The following is a 22,221-nucleotide window of genomic DNA, read 5'->3' on the forward strand; positions in this document are numbered from 1 at the left end:
CACGCCGCCAGTCCCCTCGTGCCTGCTGTTGGCACCGCGGCTCTCGGCGCTCCGAACGTGACTTTCTTATCACGACACCGAGTCAACCACACGCAACCAAGCGAACGCTTTCAGGGTCCGACCCTCCTCCGCTCCACTCCCCTCCCCCTCGACTTGTCACCTCTGTTCCAGCATACTGGCAAAGAAGGCAGCGACAGACACAGAACCAGGGAGCGCGCGCACTATCGGTGATATCGGAGTTTCTGTTCAGCACCACGACCAAGGCGGCTTTCACGTCCCACCAGAACATTCACGAAGCGGCAGTATCGACCAGCGCACGACGGCTACGAGTTCGACAGACAGACAGACATCATGGCTGGAACACGGAATTATGACTTTCTTGTAGGTGGACCTCTCCTTCCGATCACAACTGTGTGCGCTGGTAGTGGCGGTGAAATTGAAGGCGGCAGCAAGAGCTGAGGAGTCGGTGAGAGGGTGGATCATGATGTGTCGTCGTGCTGGGCCTTTCCAGTATGAGTGAGCAGGCAGCTGGACACGGCAGCGCGCACATGAAAACATGGGGGAATGAAGACGGACATGACTGGACATATTGCTGACCTCGTGCTCTGTCCTCAGATCAAATTGCTCCTTATTGGCGACTCAGGCGTAGGCAAGTCCTGCTGTTTATTGCGCTTCTCCGAGGACTCCTTCACGCCTTCCTTCATTACCACTATCGGCATCGACTTCAAGATCCGAACAATCGAGCTCGACGGCAAGAGGGTGAAGTTGCAGATATGGGACACTGCGGGCCAAGAACGCTTCCGCACAATCACGACGGCATACTACCGAGGCGCAATGGGCATCTTACTGGTTTATGATGTGACAGACGAGAGAAGTTTCAACAGTATGTCTAGCTACATCTGCTCTGCGCATAGCAAACAGTTAGCTTGTATGCATCCAGCCAGATCGACCAACTAACCTGTGACCAGACATTCGAACATGGTTCTCCAACGTTGAGCAACACGCTACTGAAGGCGTGAACAAGATCCTCATCGGCAACAAATGCGACTGGGAAGAGAAGCGTGCCGTATCCACGGAACAGGGCCAGGCACTCGCAGACGAGCTCGGAATTCCATTCATGGAGGTCTCAGCAAAGAGCAACATCAACGTTGACAAAGCATTTTACAACCTCGCAAGCGATATCAAGAAGCGCATTGTGGACACCCAACAACCCGCGCAAGGTGGTCAGCAAGGTGTGAGTGTAGGCGGCCAACAAGGCGCTGCAGGAGGCCTGGGAAAGAACTGTTGTTAGAGGGAATTATAGAGAAGGTATGCGTGTGTCATTGTGGTTGTTCTTGTGGATATGGGCATTTCGGGAAAGTGTTGGATGGGAAGGGGCTTAGAGTGAAAGTGGCGAAAGGCAAAGCAAGACCAGCAGTACAGCAGCAGCTGCTGATGATGTTATGCAGGTAACGCAGCAGATTGTTTATTTCCTTCTTCCCTTTCTTGCTCTTTCATCAGTCTTTTCGATCTTGGGTTCGCTTCTGGCTCCTTGGTTGAGGCTTTTATTGGGTGAGCGAATTGTTGATAGAGAATAAGTGGGCGTTGCGCTTTAGTTATTATCAAGGAGAGTAGACTGCGGTGGCGGAATGTTTGAACGTCTGACACATGTAATTCCTGCCAACCTGCGGCATGCATTGAATTGCTTCGAGCATACATAGTATAACACCTCCCGCCTGGCGCGAGCGAATATATACAATATGAAACAGTAACAAAAAACGATACCAAAGGAAAATAATGCCAATCGTAGCTGGCTCAGCCTGAGATAGATAGTATGATGATGATGTGAGGTTTTCCTTCTTGCCCTCTGTATGGGACCTGATAATCATTCTTATCCCCAATGTCATGTTTCTTCCAAACAGCGCATTATCTTTCCTTGATCTAATTGTCTAGTTGTATGAGGCTGGACCAGGATTGTCTGCAACAAGTGCAGTCAGTATTACTCATGCTCTCCCCTTACGCACCAACTCCAAAGAAAGCTGATCAGCAAGGAGACGTACTGGCGGGCGCTGCCGGTGCAGCTGGCGCTGGAGCTGGAGCTGGTGCAGGTGCAGGTGCTGACGCTGGCACCACTGGAGCTTTGCATGTTGGAGGTTCCACCGTGTCGCAATACTTCTTCTCATCGTTCCACCATTGACCCGCACGGCATGGCCTTTCATACGCGATACCGGTCTCGTACGTCGTGTCTTTGGGCTGGCATTGAATGTATCCGAGGCAGTCTCCTGGTAGTGCGTACAGGCAGTCGAAGGGTCCCATACAGTGTGTTCGTTTCATGTCTTCGGGCGGGCAGATAAAGTCTTTGTTGACGCCAGGCTTTTCTTGTTGTTGAGGCAGTGCGGATGCGGAGAGCGCTGTCGCCGAAAGGACGGCGAGGTGGAAGAGGCCGTACATGGTGGTGTGATGAGTTGAAAGTGGCGAATAATAAACGAGTGTACTGCCGCTTAGTGTTGTCCTGCAACAGAGGCTCTGGTGGTTGACGATGTGCGTCTTTCTAGTCACTTTTGGGAAAAGAGTGGTGGTGAAGGGTGGAAGTGCGGCGGTGCGTCGTTCGAACTGACTGCGACGTCCTCCTCATCTCGCATTGCCGTCTTGGTGAACCCTGGTCAACTTTGTCCTTGTGCCTAGCAAGGATCTGGCAAATTACCACACCATGGTTTGATTTTGAACATCTTCCGCACAGCCTATTGCGGACAAGCATCGGGCTGCAGAAACCCGGAATGGGTGATCACTGGTCGTGTGTTTGTCGGACACAGCGTCATGATCTTCGTTGTCTCCAGGCGGAGTTTTGTGCTGTGGTTGCCCTCGACGTTCTGTTAGGGCAATGCACTTCGGACTGATGACTCAGCGACGTTGTCCTTTCAGCGTTTGCCTTGCAGCTGACCTGTTTACCCGGAAGACTGCTGTGCACCAACCACGAAGTGTAATTGCCAGTGCCTTTGTACATGTCCGTGTCATGTTCGCGACGTATGCCAAAATACGATCGCAACATGATCAAGCAGACACAACGGATGTGGAGACGACAACCTGCCTGATGTCGTTGGTGGTTCGGACTGGCACTCATTCTGTGGCTGATGACTGAACATCCCAGCACAATACTAGGCAAGACGCCGAGCAGTTGGCGCTACTCCATCATAGATTGTGAGGATTGATGCTGGGCTCATGTTCCTTTGGTGGGACTTTCAGTAGAGGTAGTGATGCTTCTTTGTCTTTGCAAGCACCCACTTTCCATAGGCGTAGAGCCTCACGTCACCTGAAGCGCTCTGCCCAGAGATCGAAGCTTGTATCCAGGTCTTGCCTTCATAGTTTAAAGTCTGTGCTTGGACGTGCACAATTGTTCCAGGAAGAACATGTTCGATGCTGTCGTAATTGTAACCAAGTTCGACTTCTTCGGCCGCTGAGCCAGAACCGGAGAGCAGTCTACTCACTGCGTCCTCGAGCGATGTTTCGAGGAAGTCTTCGTATTCGCAAGGTCGTGATGGCAGGCGCTGAGTCCATTGGATGGTCTTCGGCGTGGTCTTGTGGGTTGGGAGGCCGGTACTGCTATGTGTCATACGGTAGCACTTCTCGGCGAAGGAGTATCTGCTTGGCCGTATGTCTCGATGACTAGCGACTAGTGCCATCGTTGATGATGGATCTTCGAACCCTTAAGAAGTGGTGGAGGTTCGTGTTAGGGTCTTTTTGTTAGTCTGCAAGAGAAGTAGTGATCAGCGTATCTGGAGTGGCGATGCATCCTTCTTAAGTCATTCGAAATCTGTCATAGCACGATAGTGGTGTCTCAATGCGGTAGGCAGTCTCTGCTCTTCTTTTGAGTTTGAGGTCCGCATGCACAGCATGTATGGTCTGACCTTCATCACTTCCGAAGCTCTGTAGCCAATGAGAACCCGTCTTCCTGGCCGGAAACTCGCTCCTTAGGTGCAATTGTCATTGCGGGTAACTGCCACGTTGGTGCAGGGCTGCCGTATGACAGATGCTTTGCAAGCTCGATGGCGGTCGGGATGCTGTCCGCCGTGACACGGAGCATTTTCCAAGGAGATTCTATGCAGGTTTCCATAGGAACTCCTCGCTTTCGCCGAGTCCAGTTCACTAATCGACTCCTTCGTGGGAATGCCAGCGGCAGTCTTGCTCCACTTTGCTCAGGGCTCAGGAAGAGAATTTGCTTCGAAGGCTTCGCCTACATACCTGCAGCCAGATCATCTAGTGTCATGCAGCGAAGGTTCCATACGCTCCTTCATGATCACTCGAGCTTCACGATCACGCCTCCGAGCCTCTACTCAGCCTTGCGCAATCCTGCGGCCCTTTGGTGGTCCGCCGATACTGTTGTGCATCCTATAAGCAGGCACGTCCACCGCCTCCGGACAGACCGATGCAATCTTCCGCCGTCAGCATTGGGAATAACTCGCCTCGGCACGGTCATCAAACGGCACCGGGGTGGCGTGACGGTAGGCTGCTTGTGTGAGCGCAGGATGGAAAGTGTGCACGAAAGGCGATGATGAGTTGTATCAGCAGCCCGAAGTCCTCGTCCCTCGACTTGACAAGCGACATCGGAACATGGTTCCACCGACATGAGCACCACCTGCTCTTCTCCCTTTCACCCACTCTCCTTGCCCCATCATCTCAAGTCGATGTTCTGGAATCCCCTCCGTATATGCGCCATGGTCATGCACACCATTGTTAGGGCCAGCGGGCAAGCAGAAATCCTGCTGCAGCCTGCTGACAGCATACGCGGCACCTGGTTGAGGCGCCTTCCTGAATGGGAAGGTCGTTATCGAGAGCTCGACATATACACCTCCAAGTGCGCCTGCGACGCGTCAAACTACTGCAGCGCAGTGTTTCAGCTTCTCACGAATACCTGTTCTCACACCGCAAGCTGTCTTAGCTCCCTGATGGGCCCGTGAGGCATTCAGAGCTGTACGACCTAGATCCGTCGCGGCAAATTGGAGTATGAGCGACCGCCCTCAGCACGATTCGCCTCGCAAGACCACATCTTAGAGATGAATTTTCGAAATGAGGAGTGAGAAGAGTCGCCCCAGGAATGCTGTTGATTATCATGCACGCTATCTCATAACTTCGTGTCCGTTCGAAACGCTTTGCCCTAGGGCCCATTCAATGCCATGCTCACCTCACAACATGATGACGCCAGCTGCCAAGCCCAACAGACCAGCAGCTGCACCGACAGCTACTTTTCCGGCCGGGCTGTCGCTTTGTGTAGAAGCTGGGGCACTAGAGTCCGTTGCGCTCTGTGCATCACTCTCCGTCGTCTCGCTTCCGGTCGGCTCGCTGTCCGTGGCACTGATCGTAGTAAGTCCGGTCTCTGTGCCTGCCAGAGTCGTCGTAAGGGAGACTGTCGAGTTATTGATAGCTGTGATGTTGCCTCCCGTGCCGCCCGTAATGATGACCTGAGTAGTCATGCTTCCTGTCTCTGTGCCAGTGGCCGCTACACTCTGCCCACAAACTGGGGTGACAGTCAAAGGTCCAGTGCGGATACTGGTGTCGGTTTGAATGGAGAAGACCATGTCGCCTTCGGGAATGCAAGCTACACCAGTGGCGGTGACGATGTCGGGAGTGGCTGGTGCAGATCCAGTCACAACGTTGTCGGTTATGGTGACTGTCGGGATGGTGTTGAGGTCGATCGACGACGGAGTGTCATCTTGAGCGAAGACGACTCCCGCGAAAGCGGCAGTGAGAGCGATCTTGCGAAGCATGATTGTTTCGTGATGAGTCGTTTGCTGGGGTAGAGTTGTGTTCTGAAGATAAACAAGCGTTGGTGTTGCTTGACTGTTGCCTTGACCGCCTGGGACACCTCGGGTAATTCTTGTACTGAATCAGGCTGCGTCAAGAAGAAGAGTGAGAAGCAACCTTAACACTTCAGTTCGTGCGTATGTGCGTACGTATATCACTACAAAGAAAGAGGTACCTGCCAAGCCGTTCGCCCTCTGAAACACTCGGGATGCATGAAGTCCAGCAGCTTCAGCTGCTGCTCGGAGGGCCAAGAAAAGGCAGTGACGTCCACCGGTCTGTGCGAAGGTGGGGAAGCGACCATCTCAACTGCTACCTGCCTTCAACTGGTCAAACCCGACCACAGATCGGCGAGCGGACGCGTTATGCTTCGACGGTCGGAAGCATTGTTCGTGTTGATTGGAATGGTCCAAGGTGCAGGTGATACGGCGGTGGTAGTACTCCTATCGGAAGGTGGCAAGGCTTGCATGGCTTGGCTTCAGCGGGTGACGTGCCTTGTACTTCAACAACACAAGTGCAGCTCGAAACAGAGTGCCTTACTTCCGAGTGAGAGACATCTCGTGTCGCAAAATGCTACCAAAGGATCAGGTCGACCGAAATACTTCTGAATGCTCAAGCGCAATGATGCACAGAATATCAGCGATGATTGAAGATCATCTAGACTGGCCACCTCTGGGATTCCATGTTTCAGTGTCGGCAGTTCCGAGCCACTCATATCTGGTCGAAGACATACCAGCACTCACGTCCTTACAATGATTAAGACTAGCCACAATTGCACACAGATATTGTGGGGTCGCAAGATCTGGTGCAGAGAGAGGCTGATCAATCGGAGTCATGGACTGCACGCCGTCGGACAGCGGGTACGGCATAATATAGCACCACCTCCTATGTCTTGTAACACGGATGTTGGCCACTCTTCATCATGCGGGATCCGACTCTTTCATCTCCGCTGAACTCGTAAAGTCGCTGCGAGACCATATTCGAGCTGACGCTGATGTTGAGACCTTGTCGTACCAGGGCTTTTCTCGTGGCTTTGTACTCGACGCTGTCATGCTGGTTGTGCCTCGAGGCACAAGATTGCACATGATGAGGTACGTGTCGTTGATGGCTTTGTGCTACACCCAAGGAGCGAGCCGCGAATGTTATTAGGTATCCTGCATCGCCTGCTGTTCAGAAGGTGACAAAATGTCCCGAGCTCAATCAGCAGAGTACGGAAGTATGCTTCTTCTCCTCCCATTCACTGAACGCTCCATATGGCTTGCAGCTTATACTTCATCTTTGTCAGTAGGATCGAGTCTCAATGAGATAAGTCAGCAAGTCGTTCAGGTTCTTCGTTGTCATGCTGTCCTTGTGCAGTGCTTGACGGTACCTGCATATATCACTCGTGGTCTTTCCCAAAGAGGTGAGACTTCCCCCGCCAAGTCTCACGCTCTCACCACGACAAAAGAGGTGACGCTACGCCCGGACAACGGGTCGCTTGATGCTCAAGACCATAGGGCGGGGACTTGTCGTCCAGTCCAAGTAATCAGAAGCCCGCCGTTATCAGCATTGGATCCACGACAAGCATATGGAGATGGCGGAGGGTAGCAAAAAGTGAGCGGATCGGATATTGCGGGCACTTTGATTGGACCGGCAACGGAGGCCGGGGCGTGGCATTGTCAGTTGATCGTGAGACAGCGGTACGAGGATGCAAATGTTAGGTAACAAGTATATAACGCGTCGAATAACATTTTGCGGTGACCGAGCGAAACTGCCTTCTCTTGCTGCCAACTGCTGGTCGTTGTCGTGCTCGCGGCGGGTTTGTGTCACAACACTTCCGGCTACCGGCGGGTGAACTGATAAGAGATAAAACGCGTGCCTCTCGGCGATCGACGTGCGACTAAGAGCTGGTTGAATCAAGCTCCCCGAACTCTCTGCAACTTTTTCCAAGACACGCGGCGGAGGAGGATTTCGTGCTGCATACACGACTTTTGAGGGGACTTCCGAGGGGCTTGCCATTGTTTGCACAGCTTTGTTGCTCGTGGTACAGCTTGCGGACATTTCCCCAGCCTTCCCCACCACGACTGCGATTGTTGAGCTCGACAGAAAATCGGTCTGCCAGCAGCAGGCGGATTTCCAGTGAGGAGAAGCAGCATGGCGACAACCGCTCTGCGCCTGCGGGCACAGTGGCTCGCCACCAGACGTCCACTGTCTGCGCAATGCCTTTATCGACCGACGAACCGATTGTGCACCGTTCGAGCGTACCACTCCTCGCCAGCAGATGCGGAATCTGCTCGCACTCGATCGCGGGGCTTCTACTCGAGTGCGCAGACGACAAATGGCGATCTGGAGGTCAAGAGCCATGACTCTTCCATTTTCGCACCTCTCGATACCTTTCCACGCCGCCACATCGGGCCGACCGCTTCCACGACGGAGGAGATGCTCCAAGCTCTCGACCCTCCAGTGAAGAGCTTGGATGAGTTTGTCAAGCAGGTTCTCCCAGAGTCCATCCTGACGAGCAAAGACCTCAATGTCGAGGGACCAGTTCCCGAGTCGGGCTCTGTGCCCACGACTGAGGGCGGCTATTCGGAGAGCCAGCTGTTGGCCCGCCTGAAGCAAATCGCGAGCGAGAACAAAGTGTACAAGTCGTACATTGGATGCGGATATGCGGGAACCCGCGTGCCTGAAGTGATCAAGCGTAACATCCTGGAGAACCCAGCATGGTACACCAGCTACACTCCATACCAGCCGGAGATCAGCCAGGGTAGGCTGGAGTCGCTGTTGAACTTCCAGACCATGGTGACAGATTTGACTGGATTGGCCATTGCAAATGCATCTCTGCTTGACGAGCCGACAGCCGCCGCTGAGGCAATGACGTTGGCTATGAACTCGCTGCCAGCATCGCGCCTCAAGAAGATGGAGAAGAAGGTGTGGTTGGTTTCTCACCTCGCCCACCCGCAGACCATTGCCGTTCTTGAGAGCAGAGCACAAGGGTTTGGTATCACCATCGAGGTGGCGGACATCCTTGCAAACGACTCTAAGCGTGTCGATGAGCTTGGCGACAGCCTGCTCGGTGTTCAGGCACAATATCCAGACACACTGGGAGGCGTCGAAGACTACAGAGCTCTCGCAGACAAAGTGCACAAATACCAGGGCACTTTTGCAGTCGGCACTGATCTGCTCGCCCTGACGCTTCTCACACCACCCGGCGAGTTCGGCGCAGATGTTGCGTTTGGTAATGCTCAGCGATTTGGCGTACCTTTCGGCTTCGGTGGTCCACACGCTGCCTTCTTTGCAGTCAGTGACAAGCACAGCCGAAAGATTCCTGGTCGTCTCATTGGTCTATCGAAGGATCGTCTCGGAAACAATGCCGCCCGTCTCGCACTGCAAACACGCGAGCAGCACATTCGGAGAGAAAAGGCCACCAGTAACGTCTGTACCGCACAAGCACTCTTGGCCAACATGAGTGCAATGTACGCCATCTATCACGGTCCTGAAGGTCTGAAGAAGATCGCCGAGAAAGTTGCAAAGATGACACAGGTACTTGCAAAGGGTCTGCAGAGCGGAGGCCTGGAGGTCCGCCAGCCAGTCGCATTCGACACAGTCGTCGTGAAGAAGCATGATGCCCCAGGCTTTGCGGCCAAGAGCGTGGCCAACTTCTTGACCAACTTCCGCGTTATCGACAACGACCACATCGGTATCACCATTGATGAGACTGTTGGCAAGAAGCAAATCGATGAAATCTTCAAGGCTTTCACCACTGATCCTATCGATGTCGAGGCCCTTGCTCGAGGAGTTGAGGCAAACTCTCAGGTTCCTGAATCGCTAAGACGAACTTCTGAGTTCTTGACACACCCGGTCTTCAACTCCTACCACTCTGAGACCGAGATTCTTCGCTACATGCACCACTTGCAATCGAAGGATCTGTCACTCGTGCACTCCATGATTCCACTGGGATCTTGCACAATGAAGCTCAACGCAACGACCGAAATGCTTCCCGTTACCTGGCCCGAATTTGCCACCATTCATCCTTTCGCGCCGAGCGACCAAACCAAGGGCTACCAGACTCTGATCAAGGAACTCGAGGATGATCTTGCTGAGATTACTGGCTTTCACTCCGTGTCGTTGCAACCTAACTCCGGTGCTCAAGGAGAATTTACTGGTCTACGTGTCATCCGCAAGTACCAAGAGCAGCAGCCTGGCAAGAAGCGTGACATTTGCCTGATTCCAGAATCCGCTCATGGTACCAACCCAGCGTCTGCTGCGATGGCCGGAATGCGTGTTGTGACAATCAAGTGCGACACCAAGAAGACGGGCGATCTCGACATTGCAGATCTGAAGGCTAAGTGTGAGAAGTACAGCGAGGAGCTTGGCGCTTTCATGGTCACCTACCCTTCCACATTCGGTGTTTTCGAGCCAAAGGTCAAGGAAGCCTGCGATATTGTGCATCAGCATGGCGGACAGGTCTACATGGATGGAGCGAACATGAACGCTCAAATTGGTCTCTGCTCGCCAGGCGAGATCGGTGCTGATGTGTGCCATTTGAACCTGCACAAGACCTTCTGCATTCCACACGGAGGTGGTGGACCTGGTGTAGGACCAATTGGTGTTGCTGAGCACCTTGCTCCTTTCTTGCCAGGTCATCCTTTGGTTGCCAACGTTGGAGGTGAGAAAGCTATCGCACCAGTCTCCGCTGCACCATGGGGCTCTGCCAGCATTCTGCCAATCTCCTGGGCATATATCAAGATGATGGGTGCCCGAGGACTCACGCATGCGACCAAGATTACATTGCTGAACGCAAACTACATCATGTCGCGTCTGCAGGAGAATGGCGAATACGACATTGCTTTCACCAACGCAAATGGACGCTGTGCACACGAGTTCATCCTCGACACGAGAGGCTTCAAGAAGTCTGCCGGAATCGAAGTTATCGATATCGCCAAGCGTCTGCAGGACTACGGATTCCACTCACCGACCATGTCATGGCCAATCGCCAATACTTTGATGATTGAGCCTACCGAGTCGGAGTCCAAGAGCGAGCTTGATCGCTTCTGCGATGCGTTACTGTCCATTCGTGAGGAGATTCGCGAGATTGAGAATGGCTCACAGCCACGCGAGGGAAATGTGCTCAAGATGGCTCCTCACACTCAGCAAGACTTGATCACGTCTGAGTGGGATCGACCGTACAGCCGAGAGAAGGCGGCTTACCCACTAGCGTGGTTGAAGGAGAAGAAGTTCTGGCCCAGTGTCACCAGACTGGATGACGCGTACGGTGACACGAATTTGTTCTGCAGGTAAGTTACTCCATGTGTTGCAAGTTTTGTTTGTTGGACTTGAGTCACTAACGTACGTTACAGTTGTGCTCCAGGCGGCACCGTTGAGGACCAGCCGGTTCAGTCGACATAGTCGACACAGCCTCTTGTGTCTCGTTTCTCCCGAACCTCAAGCCACAGCATCTGATGCTTGCGACTTGAGGCTTGGTGGGACCACAGGGCACTTTTCAACACTTTCGAGATAGTACACCTGCCTATGGGCTTTCAACAGCGTTCAAGCGAGGCGTTCAACAGAGGGGAATCGGGTATGACACCGGGCTAGGTCATGGTCTTTTTTAACATTGGTCCCAAAGTTTTAACATGGGATGGACGAGTTGTAATGAATCAGAATTCAACTGAATCGACAGTGAGAAGAGCTAGCGACGTTGCACAGGCTCAGAACGAAGATTCAAACAGCTCTATCGCTTTTTCTTTTCTCCACTTGTCCCGCCATGCCGTGGTATCAGTGCGCTAAAATGTCATGAAAATGATTGCCTGTCCACAATCGTGCCCCGAAAATCTACAACTTTCCGCCCACAGCTCCTCCGGTCTTGGTCATCTGGTCCATCCTTCCTGTCCCTCGGCTTGAGAAAACTGCCATGATACCGAATCCAACGTAAAACAACGCCAGAGGATATGCTACCAAGCCGCGCATATTCGTCATCCTCCCCACAACACAAAACATGGCTGAGCTGGAATATGTGCACCAGGCAATCGCCAAGCTCACGAGACAGTATCCAAGGAAAGTGTCAAGTGGCAGGGCGACGCCGAGTAGACTTGCGAAGACCAGAGGTAGGAGGCAGTAGCCTAGCACTGAACTTGAGCGTCCGAGCGTGAGTGTGGAGGAGAAGTGTGAGGAGCCATGGTATTGACTGCTCGCGGCGCTGTGGGATTGAATTGCGGCGACTTCGTCGGAGCTGAGGGGTGGGGACATCATGCTGAAGACGAAGTGGAGGCTGAAGGCTCCTAGGGCTGCGAGGCCGCAGACGTAGCCGAACCAGAGTTTGCCGGACTGGAGAGGGTGGTTGGTTAGTTGGGATTGAATATGAGGGCAGAAATGTTGTTTCGACATACCAATAGTAGGAATGTCCCGAATAGTGCGCAGAAGAGAAATGGTCCCGCGAGATCTGCATCGTCCATGATATGTTGATCGATTCGCGCCATGGGATTCAGTACTGTGAGTGTCTGTGCCATGTCCTCGTTAGCTCCTCACGTTCATCATCCTTTTTACTCGTAGACTCCATTGTCTCACCTTCATTTGTATATGCCCAAAATTCACTCCTAACTCTTCTAGCAACGGAGGCTCCCCATCATACCCTTCTGTTCCAAAAGCTGCTAACCATCCTGTCCTCAGCCCTCCTTGTCCTGTGCCCATTTGCCCACTTGCGCCTGGCTGAGCAGGGAAGGCGCCAAAGCCATAATTAGGTGAAGCCCCATAGCCCGATGGTTGCGCTCCTGAGGCTCCATAAGCCTGGAATGGTGTTGATTGACCTGACACGGGAGGCTGATTGCTGTAGCTGGATTGGTAGAAGTTGAGGTTTTGAGATGTGGGTGGGGGTTGGTAGCCGTAGTTGGCCATTTTTGCAGTAGTTTTTGGCGGTTTCAGTATTCGGAGGGACGTGAGGAGGTACGGCTTCGTTACTTTGCAGGTCGGTTGTAGCACACGTTTGTGGTGGTCGATATGCGGGAGCAAGCTGTTGTCTGTTCAAGTTGTTGGGTGGGTCATGTAGCCTGAGGCAGCCAGGGTCCGAAATGTGAGACATTGGTTGTTGGCTTCGCCTTCTCCTTATCGCGACCTCTTTCCTGCTTCCACTGTCTCGACTTCCCACGTCAACTGCTGTCCAAAGACCTCCGCATCGCTTCGTTCACCACAGTATCGAGGCGCCTCGTACAAGTCTGCATGCAGGACCACGTTTCCCAGGCCACGGCGAGCTGCAGATGGCGGCCAGAAGAAACAGGGCCCTGCACGGTTTGCACGATGCAACTACAGGATGAGCCAAATTCCCCACCTGCAGCTCTCGTAACTGTTCGGACTCACGGAGGTCGATGCTAGGTACGCACTGAAGCGCGCAAGATGACAGGCTCAGATCGTCTCGACACTGTTTGCTCGACTTTTGCTGCACGACCTTCCATCACAGAAGTTATGAGCCAACCATGCTGCACGATGCAGTTCGCAATGTGCCTCGCCTTGAGCTCCGAATGGCAGTTGTTCAAGGCATCGCAAGTGGCATGCACCGCAGTACTGATGCAACTGACCATTATAGTGCCTGTACCAGAACAGACTTTCAACCCATCTGTGCACCTTGACTCGCCACCCTCTTGTTGCAGCAAGGGACAATTGTGTCAGCGCGACACCTCTTGTCTACTGCTTTAGCCCGAAGAAGTCTTTGGCTCTGAATACTCAGTTGCCTCTGATACTGACCACTCCTCACTGCAAGACTCCAGTCCCGACTGTTCATTATACGCGCCATGGCCTCATACCCCCAAGTTGAGCTCTTTGCCATCGATCCAGCACACCAAAGCGCGTCGAGCGCCAAGTCTCAGTCTGCTAGCATATTGCAGAGCTCGACCGCAAAGCTCATCACCGAGCCTCCACTCAGCGATGTTCGATCACCAGAGCCGCGAAAGATTTCCAAGTTCTTCGCCGTGCTTTTCCAATTGCTTGCATTGTTATGGGTTGGCGGCATTGGCTACCTACTATACGTCAATTTCCAACAACATATCCTCGGAGCAAGTGCATGGTGCACTTTCACCACATGTTTTCCCCAAATCTGGGCAGAAGATGCAAGCATACCACGGGCGCTTCTGGCAAGGTTTGATCACGATACCCACAACCTGCTTGGTGGTCTTCAACTTGCCGCAAAGGCTGCAGAAATCTGGTTCAACCTCATAGCCGCCTGGCTAGTGTGTCTGAAGACACTCCAACTGGCGCAAAGCCCTGAAGGCCTGCCCATAGGGTACATGTTGAGGCATATCGAGTTTGCGAACACCCTCAGCCTATTTGACAAACTTACGTGGACGACCTCGTCAGCTCACAGGCGTCACGGTAGTCGACACCGACTTTTATTCTACATCTGCCTAACAGGGCTTTTGTGCGTGCTGTGCAATCTGATGGGGCCAGCGGTCGCCGTCCTACTGGTACCATCGCTACAGTGGATAGATACGGAGACAACTGCAACCCAGCGGCTTGACACTTTCTACGCAGGCCAGCCTCCCAGACCAGAGGGACACGCCGTCAACGATTCACTCCGTTCACCAAATGAAAATTGGCATGACTGTATGAATGTAACATATATGCCTCAGGGCTCCTACCACTGCTCTGGGATATGGGCCAACAGCTTAGACGCATGGGTCGAAGCCGTCTTTGCAAGGCAAGGCGGAATCACGCCAGTAGCTTCATCGCAAAACAACATATCGTTCACATACAACAGAACAAATATTGGTCTAACAGAGTCTGGTCAAACAGATCCAAATAGCAACTTTCATGGCCGGGTCTTTTGGGTACCAAGCCGCCAGGTCCTTGCAGACCTGAACGAAGATCTTCTGCTCGTTCAGAACATGTCTCTCGGGGTAACACCATTGAACGACAGCAGATTGAGCTCATTCGCACCATACAATGCTACAGTCTCTACAGTTGTACATCGCATTGCGCCGGCGCTTGGTGCGACATTCGGTCTATGGTTGGAGGTCACCGATACTGCAAGTGCCTCGCCGTTCTACGACATTGAATTGGACGACGATAGAATGGTTCGCTGTTATAAGAATTACGAAAGTCTATCTGCGGAAGACTGTGAAGAGGCATGTGAGGGTTCCACCTCTTATACGAGATGCGTGGAACTGGATCTAGCCAATCGTGCTGCCGGCTTTTGGATTGGTGAGCGTTACATGCAGATTGGGCAGAATTATACTTCGGGGCTCTACACGCGCGTGGATCATTTCGCCTCAGATCGCGCTGCCTTCTTGCCTAACGATACGGTTCCGCATTCTGTCATTGCAGCAGGGTTTGAGCAGAGCTGCTTAGATCCTTTGAAACATGATGTGGCTCATTGCAATTGGGATGCACTCTTCAACATGTCCACACAGAATGCAAGACTCGCCAGTCGCTCCAGGCAGGTGAACACTGTGCATATTACTTGGGATAGCAGGATGAGCGATGGCTTTCACCGGGATCCTGAGATTCTCTTTATAGTAGCCATTGACTTTGCAGCGTATCGGGGTATGGCGAACTATGCACTAGACACGTCAAGGCTTTCCAACCCGCTCATGCAGCTGGATTTCCAACCGCAGATATCTCGAAACAGACATGATGGATTCGATCCTCAGTCAATTGCAATTAACCCGAACTGGACGCTGGCAGCCTGGGCTGCAGACTACAGTAGCGCAGACCAGAATCCAGTCACGCAAAGACCGGACACGCTGGACGTTACACGTGCAGCACCTGCCAGACTGCAGAGGTTCTTTGAAATGTTTTATAGCGGTGAATACAGCGACTGGAATCTCAAGCATGGCTTTACAGACTGGACCGAATCACTCTTCCTGGTACCTATTATGCAAATGCTCAGCATTGTTGAATTGTATTCTCGTAGGCACTCGTCGGATAGGTATAACGCAGTAGAAGTAGAGACAATAAGTAGGAACCAACCGAGTTGATTATGTTGGTTAGTTACAGGTTGCATCTTACTCCTGAGATAGGCATCAGCTGGGTCATGTGACCTAGTGTCACATGACCTATGTCACCTGATCCTGATCCCCAAAGTGTCTCTCAGAATGTCCAACTGGACTGCACTTTCCAACAAGCATCATTGATTTTGAGCCCATGGAAGCCGGCCCCATTGATCATGTGGACACCGAAAGACCACTTATCAAGCAGTATGGAAGCATTCGTGTCTGGGCATACGGGATTACCTCTCGCACAGGATGGCTTGGTGTCATTGTGACTGGCTGCGGGTGCCTCGTTGTGCTATATGAAGTTTACGTTGGCCTTAGGGATCGCCGACAATTTCGATCGCCGACACAAATCCTGATTTCTGCGCTGGAACACAATTTGAATGGCGAGTTCGATGGTCTGCGGAAGGAGAAGGACGTTGCAAGAGTCTCGTTCCGACTTGAGGACGACTATTTCTCGCCCGGCGGGCTTCGCTTCGAGAGAGCGCGCTGATTTCTGATCATCATTCCAACTTTATCAACCTTTCAGTACCCATTGGGTATCAAAGGCGGCCAGGAGCTACAGGGTAAGCGTGAGGCCGCCGAATAAGATGGTCGGAGCACATGCTCTATCTGTTTGACACATGCCGGCCCATGTGAAAGACGTACTTAAGGAACGACTTTGGAGGCAAGAATTGCTAACATTTCTTTCAGCGTGGATATCGGATAGTGATGATAATACACACATGACTCAATCGAATTTCATTTCGCACACAGGTTTTGAGGTTCCTGGCAGTGTGCGACGAGCCTCGCAGAAGGATCATACTCAAAACAACATGCTCCTGCGATAGCCATCGCTTACTGCAGAGCAGCCATTCATGAAAAGCCATAGATTTTGAATACTGAATTGAATATTCAAATTCAATTCAAATTCAGAGTTGAATTGAATATAAATCCGGCTTTTTGAATACTCAAATTCAAATTCAATTCAAAGCTTGTACTAAAAATAGTGCTCTCGGCGGTGTACTCGGAGGCTAGGCTTAGCGATACCCTGCTATAGTCGCTCTCCGCTCCGCTCTATAGTCCCTTCTCCGCTCTGCTTTACTACTTCTCTAGTACTAGCGCTCTTATCCGGGCTCTTATCGTTAGGAGCTTAGTACGTATATTACTCTGCCTATAGACTACTCTTTACCTCGATGTCGTCGTCGTAAACCGAGAATACGTTATAGGAGGCTGATTTGTAAGCTGAATATATTGAATTGAATTTGAATATTCAATTTAGTTTCTGAATTGAATTTGAATTTGGCCGAGTTGAATTGAATATTCAGGATTCAAAATCTATGTTCAGAAAAGCACGATCGCGCTCATGGGCGTTCGCGTGAAGTTTCGAATTCCGGCAGAGCGTTTATGACTGGGTTTTGGAGTGACTTGCTGCCTTCGATCTCATCTAATTACGGCGAACAAGCGTTTAAGTCTCCGCTGATGGGAATGCAGGAGAGGTGGTGTGCTATTAGACAGCAAGGGAAGATGGGACTAGACCAATGGATCACTAATCCTTGGCACTGGAAAATAACCTTTTGCTGTACACATGGCGAGCCCAAATGCTTCGATCTCGTGCTTCGGAGATCGCTGCGGTCGATGACAACTGGATGTTGATATTTGATGTTCTGGCCGTCGGAGGCTGGCTTTGGCAAGTGGTACAGGACAACAAAGTGCAGATGGCCGCTTCCCAAAAAACGCCCCACGCCGTCAAACGCCGTGATTCCACCGATGGGCGATGGCGACATCGCAGACATTTTCGTTGAGCCATTTCACAACGAGAAAAGCCGAAAGGCATATAATGAATGCAAGTTTGTGCGACGTATGATTTCATGACTTGACAGTGATTTCTGGATTTTTCTTTTCGCCATGCATTCACATCACCAGGATGTCGAAGATGTGCATGTTGCCAAGAGCTGTTCTTCTCATAGCGACAAATATGGATCGACCGAGGAGCTCAATGTCGGTGGCCGGGGAGCCACGCAGCGACGATTGCGGAATTATCAAGTTACCATGATCGGTTTCTGCAGGTAACGAGATCTCTTGATTGCGTTCTCCACATTTCCTTTGCTGAGACCGCAGATAGTGGAATCGGTACAGGTCTCTTCGTAGGAACTGGCAGTGCATATGCGACATCTGGGCCGGCTGGATTACTACTGGCATATATCATCGTTGGAGCTGTCCTTTGGTGTGTTATGCAGAGTATTGCAGAATTGGCGACCGTTGTACGTGAACACTCCCATCTGCTCGAAATAGGCACGCAATACTGATTGTCGATAGTTCCCCACTGCTGGATCTTTCCCACATTGGGCAACGCGCTTCATCGATCCTAGTGTTGGCTTCAGTCTCGCTATCTCGTATGGCTACTGCTACACCATATCCGTTGCAGCAGAAGCTTCCGCGTCGGCTATTATCGTCAGCTACTGGACCGATCTCTCCCAAGCAGTGGTGATCACTGTCTCTCTGGTTCTCATCTTGATCATCAACTTGTTCAGCGTCCGCGTATTTGGGGAGACAGAAGTGATTGCAGGTACAATCAAAGTGCTTTGCTTCGTGGGCTTGATCTTTGTCTCCATTGTCATCACCGCAGGCGGAGGACCGAATGGAGGAGCGATTGGATTTCGATACTGGAACAACCCAGGCCCGTGGGTGGACTACAATGGCATCACTGGATCTACTGGCGCATTCCTGGGCTTGCTTTCTTCGTTCGTCAATGCATCATTCTCCTTCATCGGAGTGGAGACAGTGGTCATTACTGCTGCTGAGTCTATCGATCCTCACCGAGCTATTCCACGAGCCGCTGGACTGGTCACATATCGTATCGGCTTTTTCTACATTTTGGGCGCTCTTTTGATCGGCATGACTGTGGATCCTCGCAATCCTGATCTGGTCTCCGACACTGGGAATGCAGCTTCGTCGCCCTGGGTGATTGCGATCAAAGAAGCTGGAATTGTCGCCTTGCCTTCGATCGTGAACGCGTGTATTCTGATCTCCGCTTGGTCCGCTGGGAACTCATACTGCTGGGTCGGCTCGCGCATGATCGTAGCAATGACCACAGATCGTCAATTACCCCAGATCTTCGGCAAGACGAACAAGGATGGTGTGCCATACTACGCAGTCATCGCTGCGTGGCTGTTTGGTCCTCTTGCATACTTGAGTAAGTCATCTCATGCCGGTTCAGTCTTCGCAACTAACAATGTTTTACCCAGGTCTTGGCTCAGGCGGAGCGTCACAAGCCTTCACATGGCTCAGAAACTTGAGTACAGTAGCCGGTTTGATCGCGTGGGCAACTCTTTGCTTCGCATACATTCGATTCCACGCGGCCATGAAGGCACAAAATGTAGGGCGGGAGACCTTGCCTTGGAAGTCACCCTTCCAGCCGTTCACTGCTTGGTTCGGCTTTGTTGGCTCCACCATCATCACGCTCGTCTGCGGGTTCTCAGTTTTCTTGAAGGGAAATTGGTCAACGGCCGACTTCTTCGCCTCGTACATCGGGATCCCGATCTTCATTGTGCCAATCATTGTTTGGAAGCTGGTGCATAAAACACAGGTAAGTTTTGTGCCTGTTGTGTGCTGGCACTTGGCTGACAAAATTCAGTTCGCTCGTGCTCACACGATTGATCTCTTCTCTGGGCGTCTGAAAGAGCACGAGATCGTTCGGACGTCACCGAAGAAGACGGCATTCTCTTGGACTTACAATTGGCTCACATAAGTCGTTATGGCATTTCTTCTAATTTGATATTGAGCATTCGCACTAGATATCATGTCCGCATCCAGTGTGTCTCTCGCCCTCGACTTCTGGGAAGCCGAACAATTCGTGGTCTTCCATGGCACCAAGCATGGCGCGCTCCATGATTACAGGAGCGGGCACATCTCTGGTCGCCTTCTTTGGTCCCTTTGGAATGATCTTGTGCCCCTCCATGGCAAGCGTTGCCAGGACATGCGCAGCTGCTCGAGCATTGGTCGTCAATTGCGCTGGGTTTGCGTTGTCGTAAACGTCACACTCTTGGTGGTAGCAAGCGTCCTGGTCCACTCCAGTTCCGGTGTGCAGACCCCCGACTGGCTTGTTGAGCGTAGACATAAAGCTCGCATAGTCACTGCCACCAGTGAAAACTGCAGGGGTTACGTTGAAGCCTTGTGCTGTGAGGTGATCGACGAATAGCTTTTCGATGACATCTGAACCTGGCGCGCCAGCTGTCCCGTGAGTGCTTCCGTCGCCATCGAAGACGCCGTAGTAGCCTCGTGAGACCATGTCGAAGTTGAGGTATGTCTGCAGTAAAATTAGCCAGTGAAACAATTGCTTCAATAGAGAGCCAACTTACCACAAGGTTGTCGGCCTCTTTGGTGTTGTTTATTCCAGCAGTGTAGAATCTGCTTCCAACCAATCCGTTCTCCTCAGCTCCCCACCATGCCAGGCGGATCTTGTTACGGAAACCAGCACGCTGCAGACCATCGAAAATCTCAAGGAGCAGAGAGGAACCGCTTCCATCATCGTTGATGCCAGCACCGGCTTTGACGGAGTCCAAGTGAGCTCCCATCATAATCACGTTCCGAGGGTCACCGCCCTTCGATTCTGCGAAAACATTTTGAGTGATCCTCTCCTCAATGGTTTGGGTGTGCTGGAGGTAGCCTTCAAGCTCCTCTCCTGCTTCAAGACGTGCTTTGAGAGCCTCGCCATCGTCCTGGTTGATGAATCCGCTTGGTCGGAAGCCAACGGGATCTGGTCGAGAAAGAGTTCCGCCTGTAACTTTGGTAGGAACATTGTTGTACAAGATCACACTGTTTGCTCCAGCTGCCACAGCAGCACGGATTCGGCCTGCAATTGTAGAGCCATCTGGACAAGTTCCTCTTTGAACGAGCACCATCTTGTCTGTCACGTCCAAACCGCTATAGCCCTCTACAGTGCATGCAGTCGTGCCATTTGGACCGAGAACGAGCGGTGCGGTGAGACCTTCCGGACTTGTCGAAGGAGAATAAGTTGGTCCAAACACGTAATACTCGGTCTCGCCGATGCGGAATGTGATTGAAACGACATCGTTATACAGCGCTGGGAATTCCTGAGTCCATGATTTCCAGGAGCGAGACTTGCCGACTCTTGAGAGAACAAAATCTCTAGATGCATCGTAGCCGGGAAGGCCAAAGGCGCGGTTGCCACCATTTGCCTTGGCGATGTCATCTAGCTTCTGGAGGTTTTCCATCAAGCTGTTTTCGTGTGAGCGCCACCTTTGGTCTGAATGCTGAAGTGTGCTTACCCATTTGTGGTGATTGAGCGTTGCAGCTGCCTGGACAAGACCCTTGACGCTGCCGACTCCCATTTTGAACTTCCTTTCCTGGCCTCATCCTCTTGAGCACCAACCAACAGTGCCGTAGAAAAAGCGCGGGCGAGCAGAGAGAACTTCATGATGAATGATGCAACAGGAATAGAGACTTACACCTTGATGGGCGATCATACCTATATATACGCCCGCTACGGCCACAGCAGTCTATCGCCATTGCGTCTTGTGCCTTCCTGGAACAGGTCTTGTCGTCTTGTCAATCAAGCAAATACAGTGGCGTTTAGTGGCTCAGTGAAGACTTCCAAGCAAAGCCAAGACCTGCACAAATGCCACCTTCTGTTTTGGGCATCGCAGCGGAGCGACTATCAATTGTGCATGAGCATGTATATCGGTCATACGACGTTGTGCCTCGCTGTCTTAAGTGGATCTTTTGCAGCACTGGCTGGGGTGTTCCTCTGCGTTCGCGTGTAGCGAGCTGTTGGATAATCGAGCTGTCGAAGGCCGGGTTCACGTGTGCCATCCACGTTTCTTGAGGCTCGAGAGGTGACTTGTGGTACGATTCCAAGCAACCTCTGTCTCGAGCGAGCCGCCTACCATTGTCTCCATAGCCTATCCAGGCTGTTACTGCTGTCAGATGGCCCTGTGAAATAGCGGGCACTATGGTCGATGTGTGGGCTTCAGACGTCTGTCAATGTCTTTGAAGAATGGCAGAGCTTCTAAGAGGGTGTACAAGCGGTGGGAAGTGATGCGATGTCTCGACTCCTGCACTGTCAGGCCCGGACGGTGCTCATGTGGCATGAGATAGTCGGCGGAGGTGATGGTTTCGGAAAGTGGAGTTGACGAAGCGAGGACGCCGGGCTTGGCGAAAAGGCGGCTCGGCACGCTGTTTCCTTGTTCCGATCCACCATCTGCCACCTTCCGTCTTCCACGTTTCATAACCTCCACCTCATCCTTCTGGCCACGCATACATGTTACTGAGTGAGCGAGCTCGACACTTATATCGTCCTGCCGCACCCTCCAGAAGTTTCGAGGGCCTCGCAACGCACTAGGAGACTTGGCCATTCTCGCGCATAATCATCACAAGACGTGACTGTTCCACGACCTACACGCATTGCATGGATTGCATTGTCCATCAAAGCCGATCTACACCTTACACTGTGTACCTCAAAAGTATTCTACTGAAGGGGTCAGCACTT

The 22,221-nt window shown here is 52.1% G+C and overlaps 10 protein-coding genes across 10 annotated transcripts; 5 read left to right on the forward strand and 5 right to left on the reverse strand.

Annotated features, from left to right (window-relative positions):
- Window positions 1-351: 351 nt before the first annotated feature.
- Window positions 352-1,291, forward strand: YPT2 (GTPase Ypt2; the record flags this gene model as incomplete). Its single annotated transcript, XM_023599123.2, has 3 exons — window positions 352-381; window positions 616-883; window positions 969-1,291. The coding sequence occupies 3 exons, from the start codon at window positions 352-354 to the stop codon at window positions 1,289-1,291; spliced, it is 621 nt and encodes a 206-aa protein (XP_023455499.1).
- A 637-nt stretch (window positions 1,292-1,928) lies between these two features.
- Window positions 1,929-2,430, reverse strand: RHO25_003630 (uncharacterized protein; the record flags this gene model as incomplete). The annotated part of the gene is made up of 2 exons (XM_065602422.1): window positions 1,929-1,957; window positions 2,040-2,430. The coding sequence occupies 2 exons, from the start codon at window positions 2,428-2,430 to the stop codon at window positions 1,929-1,931; spliced, it is 420 nt and encodes a 139-aa protein (XP_065458494.1).
- A 788-nt stretch (window positions 2,431-3,218) lies between these two features.
- Window positions 3,219-3,659, reverse strand: RHO25_003631 (uncharacterized protein; the record flags this gene model as incomplete). Its single annotated transcript, XM_023599125.1, has 1 exon — window positions 3,219-3,659. One exon carries the CDS (start codon window positions 3,657-3,659, stop codon window positions 3,219-3,221), a length of 441 nt encoding a protein of 146 aa, XP_023455501.1.
- A 1,500-nt stretch (window positions 3,660-5,159) lies between these two features.
- On the reverse strand, window positions 5,160-5,741 carry RHO25_003632 (uncharacterized protein; the record flags this gene model as incomplete). The annotated part of the gene is made up of 1 exon (XM_023599126.2): window positions 5,160-5,741. The coding sequence occupies one exon, from the start codon at window positions 5,739-5,741 to the stop codon at window positions 5,160-5,162; it is 582 nt and encodes a 193-aa protein (XP_023455502.1).
- Window positions 5,742-7,908: 2,167 nt separating this feature from the next.
- RHO25_003633 (uncharacterized protein) lies at window positions 7,909-11,160 on the forward strand (the record flags this gene model as incomplete). Its single annotated transcript, XM_023599127.2, has 2 exons — window positions 7,909-11,048; window positions 11,112-11,160. 2 exons carry the CDS (start codon window positions 7,909-7,911, stop codon window positions 11,158-11,160), a joined length of 3,189 nt encoding a protein of 1,062 aa, XP_023456218.1.
- Window positions 11,161-11,586: 426 nt separating this feature from the next.
- RHO25_003634 (uncharacterized protein) lies at window positions 11,587-12,645 on the reverse strand (the record flags this gene model as incomplete). Its single annotated transcript, XM_023599128.2, has 3 exons — window positions 11,587-12,078; window positions 12,141-12,251; window positions 12,319-12,645. The coding sequence occupies 3 exons, from the start codon at window positions 12,643-12,645 to the stop codon at window positions 11,587-11,589; spliced, it is 930 nt and encodes a 309-aa protein (XP_023456217.1).
- An 890-nt stretch (window positions 12,646-13,535) lies between these two features.
- RHO25_003635 (uncharacterized protein) lies at window positions 13,536-15,716 on the forward strand (the record flags this gene model as incomplete). The annotated part of the gene is made up of 1 exon (XM_065602423.1): window positions 13,536-15,716. The coding sequence occupies one exon, from the start codon at window positions 13,536-13,538 to the stop codon at window positions 15,714-15,716; it is 2,181 nt and encodes a 726-aa protein (XP_065458495.1).
- Window positions 15,717-15,882: 166 nt separating this feature from the next.
- RHO25_003636 (uncharacterized protein) lies at window positions 15,883-16,224 on the forward strand (the record flags this gene model as incomplete). The annotated part of the gene is made up of 1 exon (XM_065602424.1): window positions 15,883-16,224. One exon carries the CDS (start codon window positions 15,883-15,885, stop codon window positions 16,222-16,224), a length of 342 nt encoding a protein of 113 aa, XP_065458496.1.
- Window positions 16,225-17,618: 1,394 nt separating this feature from the next.
- Window positions 17,619-19,461, forward strand: RHO25_003637 (uncharacterized protein; the record flags this gene model as incomplete). The annotated part of the gene is made up of 5 exons (XM_023599129.2): window positions 17,619-17,779; window positions 17,836-17,974; window positions 18,030-18,906; window positions 18,959-19,299; window positions 19,348-19,461. The coding sequence occupies 5 exons, from the start codon at window positions 17,619-17,621 to the stop codon at window positions 19,459-19,461; spliced, it is 1,632 nt and encodes a 543-aa protein (XP_023456216.2).
- Window positions 19,462-19,503: 42 nt separating this feature from the next.
- On the reverse strand, window positions 19,504-21,150 carry RHO25_003638 (uncharacterized protein; the record flags this gene model as incomplete). The annotated part of the gene is made up of 3 exons (XM_023599130.1): window positions 19,504-20,019; window positions 20,072-20,951; window positions 21,002-21,150. 3 exons carry the CDS (start codon window positions 21,148-21,150, stop codon window positions 19,504-19,506), a joined length of 1,545 nt encoding a protein of 514 aa, XP_023456215.1.
- Between the last annotated feature and the right edge of the window lie 1,071 nt (window positions 21,151-22,221).

The sequence above is a fragment of the Cercospora beticola genome, chromosome 2 (assembly GCF_033473495.1).
Source record: "Cercospora beticola chromosome 2, complete sequence".
Taxonomy (NCBI): Eukaryota; Fungi; Ascomycota; class Dothideomycetes; order Mycosphaerellales; family Mycosphaerellaceae; genus Cercospora; species Cercospora beticola.